This window comes from Cervus elaphus, chromosome 20, assembly GCF_910594005.1.
Source record: "Cervus elaphus chromosome 20, mCerEla1.1, whole genome shotgun sequence".
Lineage (NCBI taxonomy): Eukaryota > Metazoa > Chordata > Mammalia > Artiodactyla > Cervidae > Cervus > Cervus elaphus.
Window position 1 is genome coordinate 51,690,533 of NC_057834.1, and position 16,721 is coordinate 51,707,253.

Consider the following 16,721-nt stretch of genomic DNA (forward strand, 5'->3'; position numbering starts at 1 on the left):
CGTGGTAAGGAACACAGAACTAATAAGCCACCACCAACCGGAAGAGTTCAGGAAAGGTCAAAAGGAGATACCACGTGTCAACCACCTCCCAGAATCCTTCTCACTGGACTCCACCTTGGCTGAGCAATGGATAAGCCACCAGGAAGGACCCTCAGTCAGGATGACTGGCCAAAGAAAACCCGAAAACTAATCCCATCACCATAAAACCGAGACCGCGAGCCACGTGGCAGAGCAGTTCTGGTCTCCCCCACCCTACTGCTCTCCACTCGGGTGCCCATCCCCAATAAAGCCTCTTGCTTTGTCAGCTTGTGTCTCCGTGGACAATTCATTTCTGAGTGTTAGACAAGAGTCCATTCTTGGGCCCTAGAAGGGGTCACCCCTTCCTGTAACATCCTCTTTTTAGTTTCTGCTAAGAAAGTGTAATCTGGGAAATATCCTCTCTAATAAAACAAGCAAAGCCACAGACAGCCAGCTCAGAGATCACACTGTCAGCACTGGGAGGAGCCATGAGCACAGAAGTGGCTGAGAGCTTCATACAACACCCCGGTCCTCCTAGTCACAGGAACTAAACAACCAGATGCATGGCATGCCTCTAAGCTGGAACACAGCAATCACCGGGAGGTTCGGAGCTAGCTGACACCGCTGATGAGCGAGTCCCCACCTAGGGGATGACCCAGTCACGGCTGACTGTCCCCAAACAGAAAGATGCTGGCAGACCCCCGCACCTGGGGGACCCACGAGCTGTGCTTCCCCTCAAGTGACAGGCTTGGCTATGGCCACATCTGCCCAGAGAGCCTGCAGCCCACTTCCAGGCCAGGGCACAAGCCCCAGCGCATTGTCACCTCTCACAAGGTCCAACCTGGGCTGCACCTGCCATGCCTGCGATGGGAATTCTGCCTTCCAAGCTTTAAACCACTGAGCTGAATCACACCAGATAAACATCAAAGACAGCCACCTGTTCTGGGTGCCTTGAAAAGCAGATTTAGATCAGGACTGAGAGCAGCTCCAGACCCACCCAGCATGCTCAGCTGGCCTACTCTTATCCAGCCTCACATCCCTTGACTCGGGTACCTCTGGCCCTAAGAAGAAGCGCAGGTGCCCACATGGAAAGATCTGGAGGCCAAGGGCAACAGGCCTAGCCTTTGGATCTCTACTTACAGAGATTAATCGAGGTCAATACAGAGCAGGACAGGGAAAGAGAGTCCTGTCCACTTGCCCTCGAGGGTTAGCAGAGCACACATACTGCACTAAATCACACCCATTGGTCTGTGGATGGGACGTGCAAAATGCTGGGCTGGCCGCGGGGCGAGTCCCTGGAAAACAGACCACACACCATTCCAGTGTGGACCCACCACCAGCCGCCCAGGGCCCTTGGGGAGACGGTGGAAACCAGGGTCACGTCCCGAGCTCCGATCTGTCCGCTCTGCCTCGGAGCAGGGCCTGTGGGCAGATGCCGTGCGAGGGCAGCCTTCCCAGCTGTGGCTGCTGCCAGCAGGCAGCTGAGCAAACACAGGCCCACAGTATCCAGCACCTTACACTCTCATTAAAGCCACTTTTAACAGGCACCATGGGGCCAAACCACAAACGGCAGCTCTGAGCCCACCTTCCAAATCCTCCCACAGCAGAGCAGAGACTGAGTAAAACCTGACATTCTGCTCTTCAGCTCTTACTCATTCTTATCCTTTGTTTCCTTAGGGAGTGGGGATGGGGACTACAACTATCTTTCCTGAAGAGCAGTTACACAAGAAGGTATATTTCTAAAAATGAGACTGCGTGCGAAGCCATGATCATAAAAAACATGAACCAAGACCTCTGGTGGTCATTTAAAAACATTTCCAACTTGAAAGGTGATGGAGCCAGGCTCTCGAGACAGCTGGTGCTGGTCTTAGACATGGAAGGGAGGGGTCCACAGCCCAGCACAACAACCAAGCCTCATCGGCACTGTAATCACTGGTTTTGATATTATTTGACCCAGAATCACAGACGTAAGATTTCCAGTGGAGACAGATATACCCTGAAATAACCTTAACCTCCCCAGGAGACTCTCCCTTTCTCACCTCTAACTGGAAAGCCAAAGTGCCATGGAGAGAAACAAGGCCCCCTACTCAAGCTGAGAGGAAGCAGGCATGAGCTGGAGGACAACAGGAGCTTTGTTTCACGGGGTCAAGCTATGCTCACTGATCTGTGGTCTCCTGGGGCTTTGGGATCAAAGGTCAGCAGTATGGGGAATGTTTCCGTCCTTAGCTCAACCACCACAGATTGGGTGGCTTAAACAACAGAAACTACTTTTCCTACAGATCTGGAGCCTCAAAGTCAAGTTCAAGGTCTAGCCCATTCAGTTTCTGCTGAAGACTCTCCCTGGCTTGCAGACAGCTGCCTTCTCACTATGCTCTCATATGGTCTTTCCCCAGTTCGCATGCACCAGGAGAGAAAGCACACACATAAGATCTCTGGTGCTTCTTATAAGGACACTAATTTACAAGACCGATGACCTCCCTTAATCTTAGTTACTTCTTTAGAGGTCCTAACTCCAAATACAGCCAAACTGGGGTTTAGAGCTTCAACCTATGGATTTGTATGTGTGTTCAGCTACTCAGTTCTGTCCAACTCTTTAAGACCCTTGGGACTGTAGCCTGCCAGGCTCCTCTGCCCAGGTGATTTTTCAGGCACGAAAACTAGAGTGGGTTGCCATTTCCTCCTCCAGGGAATCTTCCCCACCTAGGGATCGAACCCGCATCTCCTGCATTGCAGGCGGATTCTTTACCACTGAGCCATCAAGAAAGTCCCTCAACCTATGGGTTTGGGGGTACACAATTCAGCCTATAACATTCCATCTCTGGTTCCTCCAAATTCATGTCCTTCTTGCATGCAAAGCACATAAGCACATGCATTCCATCCCCACAATTCCCAAACTCTTATATTATTCCAGCATCAACTCTAAGTGTAAAGCCCAAAATCTCATCTAATCAGATATGGATGGGACTTGAGGCAAAATTCCTCCCCAGCTGTGAACTGTGAAACCACACAAGTTACGCGTTTCCAAAATTTCACGGTGAATCAGGCACGAGAGACATTCCCATTCCAAAAAGACGAAACTGGAAAGAAGGAAGGGGTGAAAGGTCCTAAGCAAGTCCAAAACCTAGCAAGGTAAATTCCATCAGATCTTAACACTTGAGAATGATCCTCTTTAGCTTAATATTTTGTCCCTGGGGCCCACTGGGGTGGCCCATCACCCTCCTAAGGCTCTGCGGCCTGGCCCTGCCAATGGAACCAGGCCCACTGAAACCAAGGCAGGGGACCATCCTCTGAACCCAGTGAGGAAGCAGCCTTGCCCCTGAGCCTGTGGCAGGAGTGATGATCCTGAATCACCTTTGGAATCATTCTTCTCTTTTCCTGAAGGATAATGCATGTTCACAGCATTCCCTCATTTTACAACACTTTCTCTGTTTCCTTTAGTCTCAGTTGACAGTGTTTCTACTGGTGTAATCCCATCTTTATTCCTGGCTTCTGATGAGAGGACCAATTCCATCCCTGGTTCACACCTATGCTAATCTCCTTATCAAACAGCTGTCAGTCACCTGTTGGTGTTCTCTTTAGTACATGCTTCCTCATTTTTTTGCAATATGGATAAGCTGAGAATTTTTCAAATCTTCAAGTTCTGGTTTCCTTTTGCTTAACAATTCCTTCTTCAATTCCTCTCTTTTCTTCATTTTAAAATAAAGAATAAGGAGGACTCAAGCTGTACCTTCCATAGTTTGCTTAGAAATCTCTTCGGCTAAAAACTCCAATTTCATTGCTTGCAAGTTCTACCTTCCACAAAACACTAGAACAGAAACATAATCCCACAACGTTCTTTGCCATTTTACTACAGAGATCACCTTTTCTTCATTGTTCAAATACAATGTTCCTTGTTTTCTCATTTATAGCTATGAATTTTGGAGGGAACATATTCATTCTATAATAGTTCTAACACCATGCACAATCATAAATATCCACTGTTTGAAAATCAATCCAAGAATCATTTCTTCTCATGCATGAGTAGTTCTGTGAGCAGTAACCAGACCTTTGATTAAAAGGTCCACGGTCAATGCCAATTTATAAGGTACTCTTAGTCTCAATGACATTGAGTTAAAAAAAAAAACCGGCTGGCTGGATTAGGTACAATGGCGCTTCAGCAATCTGAATATCTCACACAACGGGTCACTGTGAACAGACAAGCTTCCCAGAAGACCAAGATGAGAGTTAACTCTGCTTTTGTGGCTTCTGTGTCTTTCTCCTTGCTTATGACTATCAGCTATCACCCTCCACTGATGTTCACATGATGACGGTATAGCAGCTCTTTCTCTGACATAAAATATGTTACTTCTGGACTCTGGGAGGAATTGAAGTCAATAATTAAATTTTTTTAGAACTATAAGTATATGCAGGCTCTGAAAATGAGAGCCTGAGGTTGTCTTGGGAGCCTGCCACACCATGGACCCTAATGAACCAACCCTTCCAAAAGTCCCTAACTTGTGCAGTCCTGGCTTCTGAAATCTGGGCTGGGCTTTGACTTGCTCTAAGAAGCGAATGCAACGCAAGGTACTGGTTGAGTTGCAGGCTAAGCCTTCACAGGCCTGAGAACTTCTGCTTAGGAGCCGTGAGACGCTGTAGTACACTAATGAAGAATCTACCCCCCAGAGGGGGAAGAAGAGAACCACAGAATAACCTGGACAAGAGAGCAGCCCGATCCCAGTTGACTCACCACATTACTGCAATCACACAGGGACCATCAGCCAGACCAGCCAAAGAACTGCCCAGCTGAGCCCTGCCCACAGAACTATGAGAAATAAAAAGTAATGTTGCCTAAACTAGTAAGTTTTGGGGTAGTTTTAACAGCAACAGATAAAAGAGGTGTTCTTTGGGACATGTGGCAAACAGAAAGTTAAAAAGGTTTGACCAGACAAAGGCTCATACCTACTTACTACTGTGGTAATAAGACAGAGGTTTGTTTGCTGACTGCTTGAAAGAAAGAACCCATAGGGCTAAGGAACGACTGCAGAGTGGGAGCCAGCCATCTCTGACAGTGCTCTTCATCCCCTCCTGTCCAGCCCGGAAGCTATGATTTAAATGAGATAGAATAATGTGTATAAAAATAGCTAGCACTCAGCTTGGCTCACAGTAAGCACTCAAAAAATGTTTAAAAATTTCACTCATGCATTCTTAAAGCAGCGAACATGAACACATACGCTCCTGGGCACCATGGTGAAATGGTTAAGATCATCCTGGAACCAGCCTGGCCTCAAACCCTACCTCCCACAATTACAAACTGTATGGCCATAGACCACCTATGTAACCCCTCCAAGCCTCAGTTTCCTCATCTGAAAATGAGGAAGACATGCCTGCCTTGCAGGACTGCTGTGACGATTAAATGATTTACATGTTCAGGGTTTAGAAGGTGCCTAGCACATGGCAAGGACTATGTCACTGCTAACTGGTAAGGTTTCCATTGCTGTTGCTTTGTTCTGCCACTTGGATTCAGTCAGTCAATTCTACTAGCGGCTATGCTCTAATAGTCACAGTATTTACCTTTAAAGATTTCAAAACTGAGAAATCATTAAACGTCATTTCAAGTCTCTTTTCTCCTGGGTTTCTCCCCATATATAGTCAGATCAAAATCTCGTAACTGGGGACTTCCCTGGTGGTCCAGTGGCTAAGACTTCATGCTCCCAATACAGGGGGCCCAGCTTCTACCCCTGGTCAGAGAACCAGATCCCACATGCCAAAACTAAGAGTTCGAATGCCATGACTAAGAAAAATTCTGCCCGCCACAACTAAGGATCCTGCATGCCACAATGAAGATCAAAGATTCCTCGTGCCACAGTTAAGACCTGGCACAGTCAAATAAATATTTTACAAATTCTTAAAAAAAAAAAAATAGTGTTTGGTGAAATCCTGGAAAAGTTAGCAACTCACTGTGAGAATGTGGCCAGGAAAACATGTGAAGCATGTGTGTAGAATTACAACGTGCTGAAACCCCAGGATGCTGTGGAGAACACGGGGATGGGGTGTGATGCACAGGAAGATGCTGGTTCCTTGAGCCTCAAGTATGGCCCTAACCTAGGGCTTGGGGCCCTCAACTATAAAAGGGTGACACCCCCACAGCACCTGCCCCCATCCCAATGGCAGCAAGGAGGGGAAAGGGAGACATCTGAAAAGCCCTGTTAACCCCTGCAGCACTGAGCAAAGGTTAAAGTATCTTAATCTACTTTAGTATTTCACTTTGCACAACAGGAACCTTTTCCGTTTCTGAAAGTTTTCAAATAAGCCCCCAAAAGCCATTCCAGCCAACAAGCAAGGCTCCTAAAAGCAACTTTTATGACAGCGAAGGAGACACAGATTTTCTTTAAGACACTAAAGAGGAGGTATTCTGACTGTTTTCAAAAATACCTCAGCTGACTCTACAAAATCGCCTGAAAAGAAAGCAACAAAAGAATTTGCCATCACTGCACCTCAGCCCAACAGGCGGAACTGGGGGAGGAACTTACATAACAGAAGGTGGACCATCCTGATTCCTGATTTTGATGACCTGCTATTCTGCTCCTATTCTGCTCCCCGGGACCTGCTCTTTGTCTATGCCAATTCCCCTTTCCCTCCTGTCTTTTTCTACACTTCGAAAGAGCTCAGAAGTTCTATTTCTGGCCCAGTGACTCTTCCAGCCACTGCTGGGTGTGAACCAGATTTAGCCCAAGGCTCGGCAGGTGACAGGCCCACTCAGGCCAGCAGGGAGAGATGGACGCCAAATCTGTCCCAGATCTCACAGCCTGACTGTCTCATGAGCCCACCTGAGGGCTCTGTGAGTGAAGACGCCTCTCCTTCCTTGGCCATCTTTCTGCCCCACAACCAGGGTCTCCACACAAGGGACAAGGGGCTCCTTATGAAAGCAGGGGAGGAGGAAAACCAATGGTCCTGAGAAGGAGTCAGAAGGAAGATACGGGGCCAGTCCCAGGCCACCTTCTGTCCCCGGGGGAGCTGGGGAAAGAGGCTTCAAGATTAGCCAGTATGGACCAAGCAGCTGCCAGTCATGGTGAGGACAACCCTGAGGCGTCTATGATAAGCCCTTGGCCACACAGAACACCCAGCCCTGCCTCCCGGGTGCAGGTCACCTCTGGCCGGTGACCCACATGGTAAGGAACCAGCATCACCCACAACTGTCTGAACATACCACGGCACGCATCCTGGGGCCGTTTTGTGTCCCCTCCCCGCTCCTGGCCCAGCATGCAGAGCAAGCAGTGTTGAAGCATGGAAGCCCCTGGAGGGAGTCAGTTCCACTGCATGGACGACTTAAAGTGAGAAGTCGCCCTTCCCTTTTCCACCTCTGCAGGTGGGATTCACACAGCTACGGCCGAGCCAAAACTCAAAACTGTGGCAGGCTCGCTACGGGCCAGTGTCCTAGCTACTGACATTTACAGAGTTCCAGATGTCACTTATCTCTTTGCAACCAGAGCTGGATTTCTCTCCACCCTCCTGATTTGGGCCAAACCTGTCCATTCCTGAGACAGATGTGGGGTTGGGCTTTATTGCTGTGACTGTCTGAAGGGCCCTCATCCTCTTGGGTTCCCACCCATTCCAAGGCCTGTGTCAGCAACTGTCCACTGGTCTGTCTCCAAGGAGTTTTGGGACAAAGCTTGAGGCTGCGACCCTGTGCCTCTGGAGCTCTGCACATAGCAGACATTTAATACAAGCCTGCTGGTCATTCTCCAGTGTAAAATACGGGGGAAAATTCCTGTTTGAGATGAATAAGCAGCGGTGACTTACTTGCCTTCAGAGCCCCACGGGCACCTACAAAAGACTCAATACACCTGGCTCTGCAGTGCCAAGCATGGGAATCAGACACCGATTCCCTCCAAGGATTGGTCAAGGTGGCACAGTCCTTGACTGCTAAACCACCCAGCCCTTGGTTGGTATGAGCTGAGCCAGAGGAATGACAGATCCGTGCCAATACCGAGATGGTTTGGCAGTATAACTGACTCCAAACCAGAGTTAGGCGACCTCCCCCAGCCCCAGCCAAAACTATGACAAAGCCCATTGTTCTGATCCCCACTAAGGTGCCCTTGCCTTCTTGGCTGCTCTGCAGTATCACAGCAATGATAGCCACCATCAACAAAGCACATACCACATGCCAAGCAGATATACACATTGACATACATTGCCCGAGGAGGCAGGAGAGCCCTATGAGAAGACAATGTCAGACATCTCAGATTGTTCTCTCACCTTTAACCATCTGGGTGCCAACCATGTGCCATGCTCTAGGTCAGGCACTGGGGATGCAAAGAAGAATAAAATACAGCACCTGTCCTCAGGAGCCCACAGTTTGTGGAAGAAAACAAAAATAGGCCAGTGACACAAAGTGAGAAATGCTATAATGAGGACATTAACTCAGGCCTGGCTTCATGGGATCTGGTAGATTCTAAACAAAGCTAGCCATGTTCTTTTGTATAAATTACTTAAAATCCCTAAAGCCCTGTTGCCTCATCTGAAATATAGACAAGCTCTATGAAGACAATCTATATGATGTGCTTATCTCAAGGTAAATAAAAACAAAGCAGAACAAAATACTGAATACAATAAATAATGATGATTACTCTTTTAGTTAATAAACAAATAATTAGATTTCATGTATAGATTTCAAATATGACATCTTTAAGTATTTCTAGTTTCTTCTCATGTATACATTTCCAACTCTTACTAGTTTAGAGTCTCTAATCTACACCTGATTCTTTACTGGAAGGTCACTACGGTGACCATATAATTTATTGCCCAAATCAGGAAACCTCTGAGAGTAGGGGAGAAAGGAATGATTAATAATTCCACTGGGACAACACAGTAAACCAGATGTACCATTATGAACAAAACTGTTGATCACTCCATCACTCACAGGCTGATTTTGGGGGCAGGGTCAGCAGCCATCACTAAAGCTTCCTTTCTCCATCATTCTTAAGAGCTGCGAACAATTTTGGAAACAGGCCCAACAAAACTCCAACCTGGAAGACAGCCAGTCCCTGTGACATGCCATCCAGAATTCAGGAAAGTCAATGTACATGAATTTCCCCCTCCACACACACACATACACACACAGCTCCTCCCAAAACCTGAAGAAAAAAAAAGAGTCAGACCCTGGTCTTGCTCTTGGCACCTGGCAACATCCCCCACTTGTTGTAGACCTAACTGTCTTCTAGCGAAACAGCAGTGGTCCTTTCCGCCCCCGAAGAGCCCCCTCACCTCAGGTGTCCCAGGCTGTAGAAGCGGGACTCGCCGTCGGCCGAGCGGACCACCTGCAGTGTGAACATGGGTTGCAGCTGCCTGAGTTCGAGCAGGACGACGGCCAGATAGTGGATGAAGAGGAGCGCGTCCACGAGAGAGACAGCATATTGCACGATGCCCTGGTAATTTCGGTCCCGCGAGTCCAAAATGCGGACCCCGTAAAAAAGCCAATAGGAGACCACGAAGAGAAAGATGAGGACCAACAGGAGGGCACGGAACACGAAGATCCGTGGCATGTCAGCTCTCTGCTTGCGGAAAAACAGCGCCCAGGTCCCAATGAGCAGAATGAGGAGCTTGAACGCCACGGAGATGAAGAGTCCCTCGCAGATGGTGCCGCAAGGCTCCAGCTCGTCCCGCCACAAGATGGGGGGCAGCAGGATGAAGGCGATGGGGGTGAGGAAGACCAGGAGTCCGAGCACCGCAGCCACGGTGAGCCCCAGATAGCGCCTGCAGTCCAGCCCCACGCTGTCCTCCATGTCCTTGCTGATGCGGGCGATGTCCTCCTGTGAGATGCTATGCTCCGACGTGCCGGTGATGGCCGTGGTGGTCTCGCCCCAGTTGTCATCCTGATCGGGAGAGAACAGTGAGGACAGACGGCCACACGGCACGCTGTGTGTTAGAGCCACAAAGCCCACAGATGCACGGGGGACGGGAGGGCCCGCCTTCTTCAACCACAGTCCACACGTGTGGGCTTCCTGGGAAATGAAGCCTGATACACACATAGGCTTTCTGGGAAATGAAGGCTTAACTCTTCAAATAGAGGAATTTTTAAACTATGACAATTTTCCTTTAAGTTTGGCGAACTATACCATATATTTACCTTTTCCAACAGAGAAAACATAACTTGACCTGTTTGCGGGTGATTTATTACTACAACAGTGACTATCATCCACTGTGTTGGAATTCCTGAGAGGCTCAGTGATAGACAATCTGCTGTTAGAAAATCGTGTGCAAGTTCACCTACAGCCCAAGGAGAAAACCTTCTGCATCTCCTCCTTGATTCACGACTGGGCCATAAAGGCTTACAAAGTCCATCTCTCGGAAGTGGGGAGTAATAGTAGTCTCTAGCCTCTAGGAGCTCTGAGGAGTGAAGATCTTGCACAGGAGGGAACTTACATGGTTATGTACAAATCAAAGCCCACCTGTAGTTGGTAAACACATCTTTCTAAACCTCTATAATGTTTTTAAGACCCATTTAATAAGTATCAAGCACTCTCTGATATTTCTCATTGAATAAGCAAAACAGATTCAAGTATCGATGGCCCAGACAGCTCAAAAATTCCTTCTTAAACATGAGTTCCTGTGACAAATTGAGCATCAAAGGTATAAAAATACTGAGATTAAGACTTCCCTGGTGGTCCAGTGGCTAAGACTCTATGCTCCCATTGCAGGAGGCCCAGGTTCGATCCCTGGTCAGGAAACTAGATCCCACATGCCACAACTAAAGATCATGCAGGCCGCGGCAAAGATGGAAGATCCGTGTGCTGCAACTAAGACCCAGCCAAATAAGTAAATAAATAAAAATAAACTTTACAAAATACCAAGATTACTAGAATGTGTGTCTTTTACTATCTTGCTTTCTCTTGCTTTTTAAAGTCTGTGATTATTTGGAGCAATTGTCTCCTCACTTAACATGATCCAGCTGTCAGGGTTTTAAACAGCTTTGCTATTTCTCTGGCAAAGACGACTCTGTTCCAAAGCAACGACAGAGCAAGAAGACGATGAAAAGCCACACTGGGTCCAAAGGGGTCTGCCTCAGAAATTTGTGTGTATGATTTAAGTTGGAAAAAACAGTCAGATGTGGTGGTAAGCTGGGTGAAATTAATGCATAAGATACCAATTTCAAAAAATCTAGTCTAAGTTAATAGCTGAATCGGTAAGCTAGAGATCTCACAGCTAAACAATAACCTCAAATCTAGCAACAATAAATAAATATGATTTAAATGCATAGGCTACAGAAAGAAACAGTAGTGGTGGCAATAAAGATCTGAACCTATGAACAAATAGTTCTTTGACTCAGAAAGTTACAAGTATCATGTACTAAGAAGTTGTTATTTAAGATAACAGCCAGAAGCAACCACTATTCTCTCATTGCTGGTGGAAGTACAAATGGTATAATCACTCTTGAAAACTGGTCTGGTAGTTTCATACAAATGTGACTTTACACTTAACTGGATAGCCCCAGTAATTCCACTTCCAGGTTTTTACCCCAAATAAATGAAAACATGTGTCCACAAAAAGATTTGTACAAGAATGTTTCTTAATAGTTTTATTTTCATAATAGCCCAAAATGATGCAGCTCAAATGTCTATCCATAGGAAGAAGAATGGATAACGAATTGTGGTATATGCATACACTAGAACACTATTGCTGAAACACAGCAAAACATGGATAAATCTCAAAGTTATGATGCTGAGTGAAAAAAGGTCCAAAACAAAATATGATTCCAATTACATTAAATTCTAAAACAGGCAAAACTAATCTATAGCAATTGAATCAAAGCAAGGCTTGCCTTGGAGGGGGCTGGGGGCAGGGATTGACTGGGAAAACATGAGAACTTTCTAGAGTGATTGAAATATACATTTTAATAGCAGGGTGGGTAGGTTATATGGACTTATTCAGCTGTTACAACTTATTGAATTATACACTTAAGATCTGTTCATATCTCTGGGTAAATTTACTTCAATTCTGTAAAAAGAAAAAAATGACAAGCATGGGACGAAATGGCTACACATTCAAAGATGGACAACTTGCTTTAACCCAAGGTGAGTTTGTTGTTGCTTAGTTGCAACCCCATAGACTGCAGCCCACCAAGCTCCTCTGTCCATGGGATTTTCCAGGCAAGAACACTAGAGTGGGTTGCCATTTCCTTCTCCAGGGGATATTCCTAACCCAGGGGTCAAACCTGCATCTCCTGCATTGCAGGTGAATTCTTTACCACTGAGCCACCTGGGAAGCCAACAGTTTAGTAAAATAAGTTATTTTGTTACACTCTTAGTGAAGACAAATATTGGATTCCGTGTTTTGCACTGGGCCTAATATTCAGTCGATGATCAGTACTGAAATAATGATCACTAGTGTTGTGGTTATATGGTTGACGTTGCTGATTTAGTTACTCATCCTTTTTCCTGCCAAAGAGTTGCTAACTAAATCCCCTGTCCATTTTAAGAATGTGTGCACACTTGTGCCCCAAAATGAAGATATCCAAGGTCTTCCCAAACTTGATGTTCTCAGAATAGAAAGGATCTCAGACCCTCTAACTCAATCCCCTAGATTTTCAATAAAGAAAATGAGGCCCAGAAAGGTTGGACATGCCCAAAGTCACATAGGTGCTGAGAAGTACAGCCTCCAAATGCCTATTTCAGTGCTTTTCCCTGATCTAAACACCAACAGCTTCCTGATGTAACTTCAGAGTAAGATGTAGACACGACAGATGAACTGCCTTCACAGTAGGCCACCAGCACCTGTGAATTCATCCAAGAAGAAACTGACCCCTGGAGCACTTAGGGGTGGTCCAATCTTAGGACCAGCCCAGTCCATTCCACCACTCCTCTGGCCCTCTGGCTCTCCATCCCTATATCTGTCCCAGAACAAAGGCAGGAAGTGCAACAGTCAGGACTAAAGTCATTTACCTATCACTGAACACACGCCACATTCAACCACAACTGCAGCTTTGGCTTCTAACAGCATCTCGTGTGCTCTGAAGAATTCCAATTTCAGTCCATATATCTGCTTACCAATGCATATCTATCTGTCTGTACTTTTAAGAACATACAGATACACGGTTATCTGTATCTTTATAGCTGTGCAGGCACCCATTCGTTTATTTGGGGCCAAGGCTGGACATGCATATACTTCAAGACAGTGTGCAAACACATTTCTGAGTATAACTCAAGACATTTATTCAAATCAACTGGACTGTGAGACAGTTGGAACCCAGAGAGAAGAACACAATGTTGTTTTTTTTTTTTTTTAATTAATAAATAGACAATACTTTAAAACTGGGTGATTTGGGGACTTCCCTGGCAGTCCAGTAGGTAAGACCTTGCCTTCCAATGCAAGAGGTGCAGCTCTGACCCCTGTTTCGGGAGATTGGATCCCGTATGCCTTGCGGCCAAAACACCAAAACAGAAACAGCATTCTGTTTTAACAGAAACAGCATTGAGACAAATTCAATAAAAAAAACTTTAAAAATAGTCCACATCAAAAAAAAATTTGGGTGACTTCACATTAAATCCTAATTTCCAGCTTTTCTTAAATAGTGCAAGACCCAGGAACACTGAATTCCTGCATTCTTGCACAGTGATAAGCATTCAGAGCTGAGAAGCTGCCACTCTTTTGACAGAAGAAATACATTCTCCAGGTGCCAGACTCCATCACTCCATGCTACAGCCCTGATGCTGATGAACCACACAGATTACTAGCCAAGCTAGCCTGACGTATTTTTGCCTCTTCTGTGTAACCCAGGGCCTATTTCATTCACTTATATTTCCCTATCAGGCATCTAAGTGTGTGGCCTCTGGTTTGGTGAGGCTCCGTCTGGGCTGTCCTAACCTCTCTGCTCCTCTTCCCAACATGACTCAGGGGCTCTGGAGAGCGAGCTTCCTGCTCTTCTATACTGTTCTGCTTTGGAATGAGTCTCCAGAGCCCACAGCCTGCAACTCTCCCTTCCCTGTCCTGTCATCAGCCCTGGCTGGCTTCTTTTCAACACCATTCCAAGCAAGCCAACCAATCACACTTCAGAATAATCCTCAAGCTGGCCAATCGCAGGACAGGCTGTTCTTAGACCAACAAGAAACCACGGGACATAGATAAACTAATTAACATGCTAGAAAAATAAAGATAAAAACCCAAGAGAACCTATGGCAACAAGACTTAGGAAAACATTTACAGAAAAGAAGCCTGATCAAGCGGTAGTGTACTTACAGACTGCCTTTGATCCTTACCTGAGCTTCCTCTGTCCGAGCAGAATCATTTGCCAACAGGGGCTCTCCAGTGGGAGCTTGAATGGTGACAGATTTTTCTGACCCCCTGCCATCTTTATTCCGGGGTGACTTGTGCCTCTCTCTATTTCTTTCCCTGAAAAAACATGAAAGATAATCAGCTAGCACATTTATATCACGTTAATTAACCCTCATCAAAACATGTTATGAATTTCATCTTGAATTTAAGAAAATTCTGCAGATACACACACACACATACTGTGCCACTCCCCACCCACTGCCACCCCCACTGTGAGGAATAAGTTGATCTTTATTCCCTACTTACTATTTTCTTTCTGGCACTCTCAGGCCCAAAACAAAGACTGTCACTCCTTCTCTCTCAACAGTGGTCATGTTTTTTCAAAGTCTCATATTGTGAATTTTAGAAGTTCTGTAGATAAGGCACATTTCGCTGTAAGATTACTGATTTGATTATAATTTGCCTAAACTTATTTTCTAGGACATTATTTTATTGGGACAACACAGCAAAATACTTAAGCTTTGGTCTGCCCAAAAAAAATCTGGGACACACTGTCAGCCCTACACCTTTGGACAAGAGAAGAAGGGAGATTCTAACCAAGAGAATCACTTATTTCTCTTTCCTACAAATTCAAAACTAAAAATCATTCTCATAGGTTCTAGATGAACTCAAGGCACCCACAGAAACAGACAAAAGCTAGGACAAATGACACCAAGACGTACACACATGTGCGTGTGTGTGGGTGTGTATGTGTATGTGTGTGTTTTCTCTAAGGAAAGCAGGCTGCTGAATCATTTTACCCCAGATAAACTTCCTGAGTGGTCTTCTAGGGTGATTAGGAAAGCACTCTGCTCTGGGTCAATGCTGAAATTATGAAAGAATTAACCACTGTGCAAGTCATGACCTGGGCACTAACCATCTATGAAGACTGGTACCCCCAAACCCAACTGTGAACAGTCCACCCAGGAGCCCCACCAAGGGAGCCCCTCAGTGACCAAGAATAAGTTCCCTCAACTTCTGTCCTACAGGTCGCCCTGACGTCAGTCCCCCTTTCTTTACCCAGGTGTCCTCCTCCCCAAGGTTTCCAGGTAGAACAGAAGCATCGCGCACACACACTGCAGAGACAGTCAGATTTTGGTTCTGTCCCTATTTGATGTGCGAGCTTGCACAAATTCAACCTGCCAGCTAAGGAAAGTGTCTCATGAGTGGCTCAATGGGTGAAGTCACGAGCCCCTGCAGTCGGTGACCTTGAACACACCCTGAAGGGAGTGCAGGGCAGAGAGTAGGAATGAGACCATCTATGCTCTGGGAAAACTGGCAGAACAGGACTTCAGACAAGATATTTCCAGGAGAAAGTTTTATGAACCCAATTTCTCACATCTTTTCATACTTAGAAAAGCACTAAATTCATTAAGAGATCATTTGCTCCTCGTGACTAGCAGCAACCTTCTACCAAGATGTGGGCTTAATTGCATGTACTTGCTTCGTCAAGTCATATATATGCTCACCCCCCACCACCTTTTTGCAGCAGTTCCTCAGAGTTATCTGAGACGCTGTCTATTGTGCTTTAGTTCTCAGGAAGTCCCAAATAAAAGTGAACTCATAGCTCCCATGCTGTGTGTTTTATTTTAGTCAACAAACCTCTGAAAACCTGTTTTACCATCTATGAAATGGGGATAATAATCACACCACATAGATATAAGGATGTGAAATAATACATAGTAGCAATAATGTTAACAAAAGCTATAATTATTGCTGTTACCGTCAGCACATGGCAAAGAATGTGACTTGACTTGGTGAAGCAGAGTACGTGCTCCTTGGAGAAAGATGAAAAGGAAGCTTTTAGCATACAATCAACCCCTCTTACCTTGCACAGTATTTCTCCTATTAATCTACTTAGCTAACAGAATCACACGCGGACTTCCTGTGGGGTCAGACTTCTGCCTTATCCATAACTCCCTAGGATAAGCCCTGGTTAATTCCTTCGAAGGGGAGGGAGGCTCCAGCTGTCCCAGAGACGCTTTCAGTGATAGCATCTCTAATCCCTAAGGCATAATCTATCATTACAATCTACTACTAAATAAGAGTCCAGAAAGAGATGTGTTCTCGTCAACACTGATGTTTTATTTTAACTGGGCAACTAGGGAAATGGCTAAGAGATTTTGTTTGTTTATCCAGAGACGTGTCTCATTGACAATCACCCTGCTCCCCACCCCAACACACAGAGCACTCTGTTTGCTCAGTCATGTCAAACTCTTACGGCCCCGTGGACTGTAGCCCACCAGGCTCTTCTGTCCATGGAATTCTCCAAGCAAGAATACTGGAGCGGGTTGCCATTTCCTGTTCCAGGGGATCTTCCCAACCCAGGGATCGAACACACGTCTCCTGCATCTCCTGCAATGGCAGGCGGATTCTTTATTGCTGCGCCACCCGGGGACCCCAAAGAGCACCTTACC

At 46.0% G+C, this 16,721-nt stretch overlaps 1 protein-coding gene across 3 annotated transcripts in view; it reads right to left on the reverse strand.

Annotated features, from left to right (window-relative positions):
• VANGL1 (VANGL planar cell polarity protein 1) overlaps positions 1–16,721 on the reverse strand; it is a 58,586-nt gene that overhangs the window by 25,064 nt on the left and 16,801 nt on the right. For all 3 annotated transcript variants that reach the window (XM_043876186.1, XM_043876189.1, XM_043876188.1), the window contains 2 exons: positions 14,250–14,382; positions 9,262–9,869 (listed from right to left, as the gene is read on the reverse strand). In XM_043876186.1, coding sequence (XP_043732121.1) covers positions 9,262–9,869; positions 14,250–14,382 — 741 coding nt within the window. The remainder of the gene's footprint in view (positions 1–9,261; positions 9,870–14,249; positions 14,383–16,721) is intronic.